The 12,295-nt window shown below is 42.7% G+C and overlaps 1 protein-coding gene across 4 annotated transcripts in view; it reads right to left on the bottom strand.

Moving 5' to 3' along the window:
- The window catches only part of Ap1s3 (adaptor related protein complex 1 subunit sigma 3), a 68,609-nt gene that overhangs the window by 22,390 nt on the left and 33,924 nt on the right, over positions 1 to 12,295 (bottom strand). For 3 of the 4 annotated variants that reach the window (XR_005286614.1, XR_005286615.1, XM_038340382.1), the window contains exon 1: positions 1,761 to 1,810. The exons of the other annotated variant lie outside the window; for it this stretch is intronic. Coding sequence is in view for 1 of the 3 variants with exons in the window: in XM_038340382.1 (XP_038196310.1) it covers positions 1,761 to 1,796 (36 nt within the window). In the remaining 2 variants the exon portion in view is untranslated. Of the gene's footprint in view, positions 1 to 1,760; positions 1,811 to 12,295 lie in introns of those variants that run through there. 4 annotated transcript variants of the gene reach the window in all.

Here is a 12,295-nt window from a genome sequence, read left to right as displayed (position 1 = left end):
CCAACTCATGAACCCCTGGTGGTTGGAAACTTTCCAGGTCCTTCTTAACCTAAAGAACTTGCAACCACCTCCCCTTCTACTTCCCATCTCAGTTATTCCAACTCATCACCGTGGCCTTCACAGTCCCTGTATCTATCCTCACTCCCTAAAGCTGAGAGATGAAGGCTAATCTGAGGATTCCCTCACCTCCCACACCCTCACACTCGCCCCAACCCAGTGTGTTTCCCCCATCTTCCTTAGTCCTTGACGTTTAACCTTTTCTTGTGTCCTAGGAAGGGTGTGTCATCGTTTCTACATTGTCCATCTATGTCACATTTTCTGGAACTCTGTACGTGTGGTGATTTCTCTTTCCACCTATGAAAATCCCTGACCTTCAGTACAAGCGACTCAGCAGTATCAAGAAGCCAGCGAGTCTACTTTTAGAAGACCTCCCTCTAAATGGAAATAAACAAAACTGCCTATGACGTATGCCTGCAATCCCAACTCTAAAGACACAGATACAGGAGGATCAACAGCTGCAGGCTAGCCTGGGCTACATAATGAGAATCTGCCTCAAAAAAGCAAAAAGCAAGCAAAAATGGAGAGAAATGTTCAGAATCAGATATTCACTGTACTAACACATTCAACCCTGGAAAATGCCTTACTACCTAAAAATAGATAAGGTCTCGGGTGATATTCATTAACCAGTTTCAATAAAATAAGAATTCTGATGATAAGTTGCAAAAACATGAAGTTGGATATGTAATATTATACCCCAAATGGATTATACTTGCAAGGAAATTATATGAAGAAAAGTAAACTAACTATTAATAGCGGTTGTCTTGGAATAGTGAGATTTTATTTCACAGAAAATGTTATTTTCTTCTTCATACTTCATTGAGTTTTCTAAATTCATATATATGATGCTATCATTATAAAATGTGTAATAAAATATCTTAGCAGGTTCAATAAAAACCAGTCAGTATTCTATCCAAAACCTAACACTGGGTGATGAGGTTCTATCTGTCCCACAGCATAGCATCCCATGCAGGGCAGCCTGTAGCAGTACTGAGTGACTCACTGAGTAAGTCGGTGCATGGAGGCCAGGAAAGGCAGACATGATTGCTGCGGTCATGAAAATGCTTGCCATGGTATTATTATGGCAGAAACATATCATTCTATATTTACACAAACTGATACAATGCCCAACACCAAAGTGGACTTTAATATAAACTGTGGATGTACGTGGCAATAAAGAATCAATACAGGTTCATAATTGTAACAGAGGTGCCATTTGGCATAGGATATTAATAATGAGAGAGGCTGTGTCTACAGGATGCCTTTTTATAGTATGTTCACCTGTGCTATGAACCTTAAAAGGCTGTAAAATATTACATGATTCAAAACAGAAAACTGTCTAACCAGGCTAACTGTCCCTTAACCACAGGGCTAAGATATAAGCTGGGCATGCATATGGATGAAGACACCAGCTCAGGCCGGGGAGGGGAATCTACAAAATCCATCATTATTGCCTTAGTGGCAGCAGAAAAACCTAATAATCTTCCTTTCCATTTCAAGGCAATGTTTTGGAATTCCAGGGATGAAATGAAGCTGGGGGAGTAGGGAAATGTGTGTGACGTTCACAAAAGCAGCGGTTTTGCAACAGCAAGTAACAGTACAGTAGGTTGTAAAGCACCCAAAACAAAATGGGTGGGTTCCCATCCCCGTGTTTTAGTGAGACAGCCAAACAGAAGAGTGTAGCTCAGAGCAAAATCACTCACGGTAAGGTAAGGATTGAAACTTCGTCCCAGTGGCATATGTTTGTTCTGGTTGGTGATGTAAATGAACTTCTTGCTATGGCTGTGGCTCTACAAAGGAGTCAAAGGAGACAAAGTGGTGGTGAAGGAGGAGGATGGGCAGACAAGGGCATCGAGTCCATCGGGGCGGGCATTCATGCAGTACAAAAGCAAAACAAATGTTTAAACAGAAGGCTGGTCACGAAGGAAGCGTTAACAGAAAAGCCATTTTTCATTTACTGTTAATATTTAACTCTCGTGGACTATAGAATACTGAGAAGGTTTTTCTCCGAGTATTGGAAGCAGTTGTTGGGTGGGACTCAGCAGGTTGAATTGCTACACTTTGAGAATGCTAATAAGGACAAATAGCCAAGGTCCCTTGTGAACTAAAAGGGGGGTCCCTCCTTTGATTTAGAAAACGTGCTCCACTTTTTTCTTAATACTGACAAGTTAAATAAACAAACCAGCTGGAGAAAACTCCATCCTTTAGTCACTGGGGCCAGTTCAAAACCCTCTACCTGGCAGTCAGCACTTACCCCTCCTTCCAGGATTAACCAGAGACAGTCTCCAGGGAAATAATCACATCAATAACTAAAGCAATTGTATTTCTGAAAGGCCTGTCAGTACAGATCATTAATTCATTTGACTAGTATTTACCAGAGCTTATGATGCGTGAAACTAAACACACAGATGGACATTGTATCCTGTACCTTGGGAGCTTATAACGGCGATAAGAAACCCAAGGAAACTTCAGGATAAACACTGAATTAACCACTGACTTTTATTGCTTCTTCCTCCCAATATGCTATTAAAATGACAGTAACGGAAGTTTAAAAATGTGTTAAACCCTAAAGAGTAAGCGACAGATGGGGAAATAATAGGAGCCCAGAGGTTTCAACCAATCTTTGAAATATGGAAGGAGACAGAAATGTGACCTGTGGGGCATATTTAGCAAAATGGGGAAAGCCAGATACAAGGCAACATTCTGAATAGAGAAAGAATGACTGAAAGTCTTCCTGTAGGAGGGTTGGCATTTACTACCAGCAGAATCCCCAGGGACTATAGCTAAATGAGAACATACATACATGTACATATGTAGGTATACACACACATACATACACACACACACACACACACACACACACACCCCATAATACATTCCCACTGTATTATTTAAAGACAGAAATTTAGCGAAGGCCATGCCTTTGGAGTAGCTCTTAGCTAGCACAGCTTTACCACAGACTTGTAATACACTGTACTATGATGTAGTCATAGCTATGACATCATGAGGCAACAGCAGTATTCTAGCTTTATTATAGTCTTAGGGCACCACTGCCCATTGTTAACTGAAACACTGTTCTATAGCCTACTAGGGAGTCATAGTACCACTCAGGAGGCTGGACAAACCCTAGAGGCTTAGATATTTATAGCTGTTTAAGTCCAACTCTCCTGGACTTAAACAGAAGCCTGATGTGGGATGCCCTTCTGTGTCTGTGTTCCTTTTATTGGTTGATGAATAAAGCTGTTTGGACCAATGGCTTAGCAGAGTAAAGCCAGGTTGGAAATCAGAACAGAGAGAGAGAGAGAGAGAGAGAGAGAGAGAGAGAGAAGGTGGAGTAAAAGATACGCCATGTAGCTGCTGAAGGAGAAGGACCAGGAACCTTTCGGGTAAGCCACAGCCTTGTGGCAATACAGAGATTAATAAAAAATGGGTTAATTCAAGATGTAAGAGCTATCTAGAAATATGCCTGAGTCATTGGCCAAACAGTATCATAATCAATATAGTTTCTTAGACTATTTGGGTCTGGGTGGCTGGGAAAGGAAAGAACAGTCTCTGTTTACAGAAGTCAGAAGCAGCAAATCCATGAATCCTCATATAAGAGAGGAGCCTGTTTCGAGCCCCCACCCATATCTCTGCATTATATAAGAGAGGAGCCTGTTTCGAGCCCCCACCCATATCTCTGCATTATGAAAGAGTCCATCTCTTCATTCCTTGTGTTACTGATCCCACTTCTACCCTCTGAACTGCCTAGGAACAGCCCAGCAGCCCACTTCATGGTCAGTAGACAGTGTAGAAGCCTCTAACAAGAACGAGACAGAAGGTGGCTGGAGAGATGGTTCAATGGTTAAGAGCACTTGCTCTTCTTCCAGAGGACCCAGGTTCAATTCCTAGCACCCATATGGCAGCACACAGCCATCTGTAACTCCAGTTCCTGGAGGCCCACCACTTCTGGCCTCTGCTTGCAACAGACAAACACACAGGGAGCACATGCAGGCAAATACTCAATTATTATGCTCACATCGTGCTCAGAGTTACAAGAAGATAGAGTTCCTGTACTAAGGGAACAAGAACAGAGTTCTACACTTTAACAAGAGAGATAAGAACACCAAGAGATTGTTTGAAGCTTTCCCCAGAACTAAACAGATGAGATTTCAGATTATCAAAGACAACCAAGTGTGCTGTGTAACAAATTTTAAAAGCACAGCAGCGAGAAACACCAGAGCACCCAAGACAAAGTGAGCAGCCTAACGATTCCAAGAAGACAAGAGGTTTCCATGAAAAGAATCAGAAGTCCGAATCAGCCTTAGACTCTACAGACTGGAAGACTGGAAGTCTGCATCCCCCTAACACACACACACACACACACACATACCCACACACACACACACACACACACTATCAGTCAGTTGAGGGAAAGAACTGAAGACTTGTGAACAGATAAAGACGAAACATACGAAGAAAAAGTGAAAAAGAAAACAAATAAAGCTGTCTAAGGAAACAAAGGAAGCCAAAGGAAAGGGGGAGGCAGAGAGAAAAAGGGTGGAGAGGAGTAAGGGGGAATGTGTTCAATATATAATATAGGCGTATCCGAAAACTTCAAATGAAATTGCCTTAGAATCCCCGAGGAGAGATGGCCCTTGGGACATGGAGGAGCAAATGCAGTTAGCTGTGTTCTATAGAACACAGGACCAAAGTCAAAAGGTATTGAGAGGAAAGGCCAGCATGGTGAGACACAGCTGGCCACTGTGTATGGAAGTGGTTGGGAGGAGGGGCGTCATTGTATGCACGTGTGTGTGTGTGTGTGTGTGTGTGTGTGTGTGTGTTGGGGGTTATTTTATTTATTGGTAGAGTTCGGAAAATGATTAATTGACATCTAAAAGACCTGCCTGGTGACACAATAAAGAAAAACTTCCAATAGATTCCAAACTAAGCAGTCAGGGAAAAATTATAAACCTAGAGGAAAGGGAAGGGAAGTATATTGTAAGAAAAAAAAAATCTCATGGTTTTAAAAGTGTTTTGAGGTTAGGAGAGGGGGAGGGAGGTAGGAAAATAGAAAAAGAAGAAGAAAGGGAGGGGAGAGAGAGAGAGGGAGAGAGAGAGGGAGAGAGAGAGGGAGAGAGAGAGAGAAAGCTTGTCTACATGCTTGTATACACTGACATGCTTGTACATGTGTGAGTGTGTTCGAGTAGGGTGGGGGTGACCAGAAGAGAAAGAAATGCTCAGAGGTACCTTTAACACAATAGGAAGCCGAGAGAAACTGGAAAACTGATTGAATGGAAGGATACTATTTAGAAACATGGAGGAAAATGGCAATATAGGACGCTTGAATTGTTGAAAGGTACCGCCTCTTGGAGAAAACTTCAGGGAAATGAGAGCAGGAACTTCACTAGAAATTACTCTACTGGTGACCAAAATACATTATATAAAATTTTTCAATTAAAAATATGAACTCTTCACTCATAAAATGGGAGGCAATTATTTTACTGTAGTAGACTTTGGAAATGCCTGTGAGCTAGCCTATATCTTGGATCAAAAAAATAAAAAGCAGAGTTGGAGATATGGCATACACATGGCACACAGACATACATGCAGGCAATATAACCATTCACACAAAATAAAAAATAATCAAAATTTTAAAAACAAAATTAATAAATTTTTAAAAAGTCATTTGAAAAGCCATAGCCAACATACATGCTAGGTTGTCACCGTCCCTTTCTTATGTTAAACACAAACGTTTAGAAGGAAAATCCTTAAGTACATTGATTACCCTAGACTACCCATTATGAGCTATTCCTTTTCTTATCTGCTAGAGTTTAATCTTCAGCCATTCATACAGTGAAGAAACCCTTACTTTACTAGCTTCCATATTAAGGATACATTTGATATATGTCCCAATTTTACAACTCCTCAAAAATTTTTTACTTGAAGTTTAAAGTTTCTAACCAGTCTTTTCCACATTAAAGTATAAATGACAAAAATATTTTGTGTGTGTTAGAAAATTCATGTGTGTGTGCATACGTGCATGTACTCATTATGAATATGTTAATAAAGGGCAAAATGTGATATTACTATATTTTAAAATGTCACCCAAAATTGTGTGTGTGTGTGAGTGTGAATATTTGAGACCTACCTGCTCAGCCATTTTCAAGCATACAATACACTGTTATTAAATATATTGACCATACCATGCCTTGGATCTCAGAATCGACCCCTCCCCACTGAAACTTTACACCCTCTGCCCAATAGCTCGCCTTCTCCCTCCTGCCATATACAATCGTAAGGAGAAAAGACTGATGGGAGGTTTGCTAATGCTGGGCGTCCTCGTATATTTCAGCAAGTCACTGTGGACCCTCCCACAGCCTCACCTGAGAGCGATCTCACTTTTCGGTCATCTTTTCCGATCACAGATTCCTTCATTTCCCTGTCATTTTACACATTTCTCCTTGAGTGATGTCTAACTCCAGACTCCTAGCTCAAAACAAACTCAAATTCTGAAGGAACTGTTAAGTATGAGAAAATGGCAAGGAGGCCTGCATACATACTCACAGGAGAAAATTACTTTATGGTCCAGTACACGGCTTGACAGGTAAAGCCAATCTCCAGAAACTAGGTAAATAGTTTCCTATGACGAGGAGGGAAGGAGAGGCAGGACAATCATGGGGAAGCTCACATGGCCGTTATCCTGAAGTGCACATCGTGAAGAAGGAGAGATACCACCTCACCAGGGTGGAAGGACAGAAGCAGCTCCCCAAGTTATCATCTGACTTCCACATACATGCAATGGCACACACATGCCCATATTCACCCATATTCACAAGCACAGTTCTCTCTCTCTCTCTCTCTCTCTCTCTCTCTCTCTCTCTCTCTCTCACACACACACACACACACACACATATTAATAATATCTGTAAAACTTTTTTAAAAATAAAATTACTCTCCACATTGGAGCACTGGACTGAGCTCCCAAGGTCCTGATGAGGAGCAGAAGGAGAGAGAACATGAGAAAGAAAGTCAGGACCGTGAGGGGTGCATTCACCCATGGAGACGGTGGGACAGAACTAACGGGAGATCACCAACTCCAGTTGGAATGGGACTGATGGAACATGCAACCAAACCGGACTCTCTGAATGTGGCCGACGGTGGGGGCTGACTGAGAAGCCAAGGACAATGGCGCTGGGCTTTGATTCTTCTGCATGGACGGGCTCTGTGGGAGCTTTCTCAGCTTGGTTGATCACCTTCCTGGACCTGGGGGGAGTTGGGAGGACCTTGGTCTTAACATAGAGTAGGGAACCCTGATGGCTCCTTGGCCTGGAGAGGGAGGGGGGGTATGGGTAGAGGAGAGGGGAGGAAAGGGGGAGGAGGAGGGGAGGAGATGGAAATTTTTAAATATAAAAAAAATAAACCATGAAAAAAATAAAATAAAATTACTTTGGGTTTTCTCTAAGGACTGGAGAACACTATGGTTTGGTTTGATTTGGTTTGGTTTGGTTTGGTTTGGATTGAGTGGTGGTGGTAGTGGTTTTTCTGTTTGTTTTGGTTTTCTCTTTTCTTTCTTTTCTGAGACTGCTGTCCTATAAAAGCCCAGGCTTTTGTGGGCATCATAAGCTTACTACTGGGATGACTCCAGGTGCAATGAACACAACACACACGTGCTTTGCAGGTCTCTCCATCACTTGTCAGAACTGGTGTGGCACTTCTCTGAGTGCAAGTGTGAGAGCTTCTGCAAAGCCAGGATCCGGCCATTCTCTTCCTGCTAGATCCAACAGAAAGAAGCACACAGGACTGGCCTGGGCACCTAACACTCGTGGGTTTAAAGTCATACGCAGTTCATACGCAGGAGGATGCCCTTTAACAGCAATTCCATTGCCCTTCAGTCTTCTTTGAAAGCCATGAGACTATGCTCCCAGGCTGTGCCTCTTAGGCTTCTTTCTCTCTTTGCTGCGGGGAAGCTTTCTCCCAGTGGAAGGGATGTGTGTCAAGAGGACCAGCACATCTATCACTGTACATAGTCATCTTTGTATGTGTCTTCGTGAGCATGGTGCAATTTCTGAAATGGCTCCAGCCACCTCATCCTCTCCTAAAAGAGTCCTTGGATAAGCTTCACATCATCTGTCCTTATTAGAGATGTTACAGACATGCTTGGTTGCAAATCAGATTCGCCAGACCAGTTTCTCAGGTGCCATTCACATGCACCTTTAAAGTGGAAGCTTATTGACAATCTGCCAGGCTTCTCACTCATTTGCCTTTTGCAATACATACGCAGTTTCCCACAGTTTGGTATTTTAGTTCTTGTAGATTTGTTACGTACCATCCAAGCAAACTTGCATGACTCAACTGCATTTCCTGGTTTGGTCCAAATATTCTATGTATTTATGAACAGGCTAAACCAGAGTTGGCCCGGGCACTTATCAAAAGGCCAGTTTAAGTTGGGGTCAGGCCATGCTAGGCATTTATCAACAGGCACAGACACATCCTTGCTCAGGGTGGGGCAGCAGGTAAAACACGCAGATAGGTTACTCAATGAGATTTTGGTAATTAGTAGTTTCAGAATTTGTGTCCTACCTTGACTCCGTCATGTTCAAGTTAAACGAATGTGGAAAATTTCCTGACTTTTCTGGCCCTTGGTCTTCTAAACTATAGTCAGTGACATTGAGAATGTAAGATGACACAGTACATGCCAGCCCCTTACTACAGAGTTACACACAGAGCAAGTTCAAAAAATGCTTGCCATATCTGATAACTCACCTAGAAGTTGGTTCCTTTCGTGTAGATTCCCTGAGGTGAACAAGAATATTCTCTTCTTCCCTTCTCGGCATGACTACATCACTACCCCACTGTTTTTCACTAATAGGTTTTCACGTTCTGATGGAATGTACCCCAGAAAGTCCATATATTGAAGCCCTAGCCCCCAGTGTGACTTAAATGAAGTCAACAGAGTACTGTGATGGGATGTGACTGGTGTCTATACAGAGGAAGAGACGCCATACGGATGCTCGGCTTAACTCCTCCACTCCAACACACGTGTACAGAGGATGGCCAAGTGAGGAAGCTGAAATAAAGCATCATCTCAAGGCAAGTAGATGCCCAGCCTGCCTCCCTTTGGTCTTGACCTTTAATCTTGACCCTCCAGCCTGCAGAACTGTGAAAACTCAACTTCCATTGTTTACACTGGAAAAGGGAGAGAGAAACCCCAGCACCCATTACTTAGGCTTCCAGAAAGCCACAATGCTGATTCTTTGGGCCAGAACAAACCACTGGCTATCTAGCTGACCCGCTGCCACGTCTCCTCAGCCACCCCGTCTTATGAGTCACCTTTCCAATATTTAAATCGTAAGCTTTCCCAGAAACAGTACAAGCCCGCAGATCCCCCCATCTGAGTTCCTTTCTTTCTTTAGCCTGTTGATCAAAGGCCTTCTCTGTATTAACTCATCTTCTCCCTGTTCCATACAAGGTTTTTGCCCTTCCCTTTTGCTTTATTTTCTTTAGGTGTGTTTCTCGGGTTCTCATGTCTTTTATTCACAATTAAAAGCAGCCTTTCTGGATTATAGCTCATACTTTTCCTGCTGATTCTTTCCTGGCACTGCACCCCATGTTGATGGTGAATCATTTACTCTCTCCCACCAGCAGTGGGTTAGAAGGAACCGGGACACAGAAGAAGCACTCACGGGAGTGCCAGCCCCCAACACCAACCTCTGGTCATCATCTATGAAGCAGGAGAGCAAGTCACATGCTGAAATACCGACCATGGGTTGGGCAGAGACCATATCAAATGCGAGCAAAGGTTCAGTGCCATAAAACAAGGGGAAGAAAAGACAAATGGTCAGCATAAATCACAAGACCCAGAGAAGGCAGCCGCTCCAGGAACCCTAGTCATGTGTCACCAAGAACAGTGTGCCAAGTACTACTGTCAGGTCTTCAAGAAGCCTGATATCTAGACGATGATAGAATTGTTTTAATATTGGGGACTAATGATAATCAAAACAAAAAAAGACACCGCTCATGCTAAATAAAACTCATTGTGTGTGAACATGATCTCTGAGCTGCTTTTTTCCTATGGGTTTCACTTTAAGACGCTGAATAAAATGATGGCTGGGGGCTGGCAAGACAGCTCGGAGGGTCAAGCACTTGCTGTGCCAACGTGAGGACCTAACTTCACATCACTATAGCCCATATAATGTAGTGCCCCTACCATAAGACTGGAGGGACAGACAAAAGAATCCCCCAGAAGTCTGCCAACCAACTAGTTGACCTACATAGTGGCGAACAAGAGACCTGTGTCAAACAAGGTGGAGGTGAGAAGTGACATCAGAGGTTGTCCCCTGATCTCTACACACAGGCATAGCACATGGGTACCCAAGCCAACACATGCACACATATACACATACGTACGATCTCCACACACAGGCATAGCACATGAGTGCTCACGGTAACATATACACACATATACACATACATACAAACATTTTGTTAATGACAGCTGAAGGTTCTCACTGCCCTAACAATAGCTTCAATGGGATCAAAAGATTTTGCTTTTATGATTTTAAAGGTACTCATTTGAAGAAGTGCTTTGTTGGCTCTAGAATCCCGCTTCCACATCTCCATATTATTGTCAGTTTCTGGGACCGGGTTCTCCAAGTAATATTTACCCAAAAGACTTTTTAGATTATTTCCTCTCAATATTTCAAGCCTCGGTTCTGTTTCAATGAAAAGAGAAAAAAATGTACATGAATAGATCATATCTCAGAATCTCATCATTATCCTTTGCCGTGAAGTAAGATGAAGAAAGGCGACCACACTGGCTCACGTATTCAAAGCTTTCCCAGTCCTTGCACACCATCTGGTGGCAGAGCTACCTGTTTGTAACAGAAGAATGCTCAGTGAAGGAGGCAAATGGAGCTTGAGGAGGAAGACTGAAAACAGAATAAAAGGCAGGGTGGACGGGGGTGCAATGACACAAACATGGGTTATATGTTGGGTTGTGTCAGCCAGGAGTAATATGCAAATTAAAAGACTGGCCACTAAGAATCACCTGATGGTCAATTGTGTAAAACTTTAAAGTTCTCCCTGTGAAGAAAATTTCTCAGGAAAGTGTTAATCATCCACCTATATGGCACAATAACATTTATTGAAGGGGAGGAACAGAGGAAAAAAAGAAAGTTAGGACAGGTAGGTGCTTTCTCAAATGAGAAATTTCAAAATCGAGAGAGAGAGAGAGAGAGAGAGAGAGAGAGAGACAGACAGACCTGGTCAGGCACAGTAGTAGACACCTGTGATCCTAATATTTCAGAGGTGGAGGCATAAATTCAAGGCCAGCATGAGTAGTATGAGACCCTATCTCAAAAACAATAAAAATTCTTTTTACTTCAGTAAAGCTATACAGTATTAGCAGAGCAAGAATCTTCAGCCTTCAAGGAAATGAAAAATGGGAGGGAGGGAAGGAGGTAGGAAGGGAAGTAGGGGGGAAGGGAAGGAGAGAGGGAGGCAGGGAGGGAGGAGGGAGTACCAAAAGACAGAACAAGCCTCCAGTGGATGAGATCCCATCACCCAAAAATTTATGTTAGAGTTCTAAACTCTAGAACCTAATAATGTTACCTTCTATAGGAACAGACGCAGCTGAGAAAAATCAGTTAAAATGAAGGCATGTTGATAAGATTGTGGACTACCATCCAGTATGACTGGTGGACTCATAAACCTAAGAGTTTGGACCCAGAAATATACTTGCACACTGTCATGTGAAGATAAAGGCAGTTGTGGTGATACAAAAGGCTGTCAGCAAACCATAAGGACCCAGGAGAAGGGCGCAGCAGCTTCTCTCGGTTTCCAGGAGTCAACCCTGATCATACCTTATCCTGGACTTCCAGCCTGCAAGACCGTGCGTCAGTATTTCTGTTGCTTGCATCACCTAGCTCATGCTTCTTGGCTACAGCAGTCTACCAGACTAATCAAAGTCTGTCTCTCACTTTGAACTTTTGCTCTGTTTTAAAAATTATCGGCGGGTGGTGGTGGTGCATGCCTTTTAATCCAGGCGGCGAATCTCTGAGTCTGAGGCCAGCCTATCTACAGAGGGAGTTCCATGACAACCAGAGCTATACAGAGCAACTCTGTCTCAAATAAATAAATACTAAGTAAATAAATAAAATATCATTTTCTAGTTTGTTATAGGTCACCATCATAAAAGCAAATCAGCCACATCCCTGGGATAAAATCAACAGATTCCGTTCAACTTAGCAAATATTTA

This window comes from Arvicola amphibius, chromosome 8 (assembly GCF_903992535.2).
Source record: "Arvicola amphibius chromosome 8, mArvAmp1.2, whole genome shotgun sequence".
Classification (NCBI taxonomy): domain Eukaryota; kingdom Metazoa; phylum Chordata; class Mammalia; order Rodentia; family Cricetidae; genus Arvicola; species Arvicola amphibius.
This window is presented reverse-complemented; position numbering and strand designations above follow the sequence as displayed.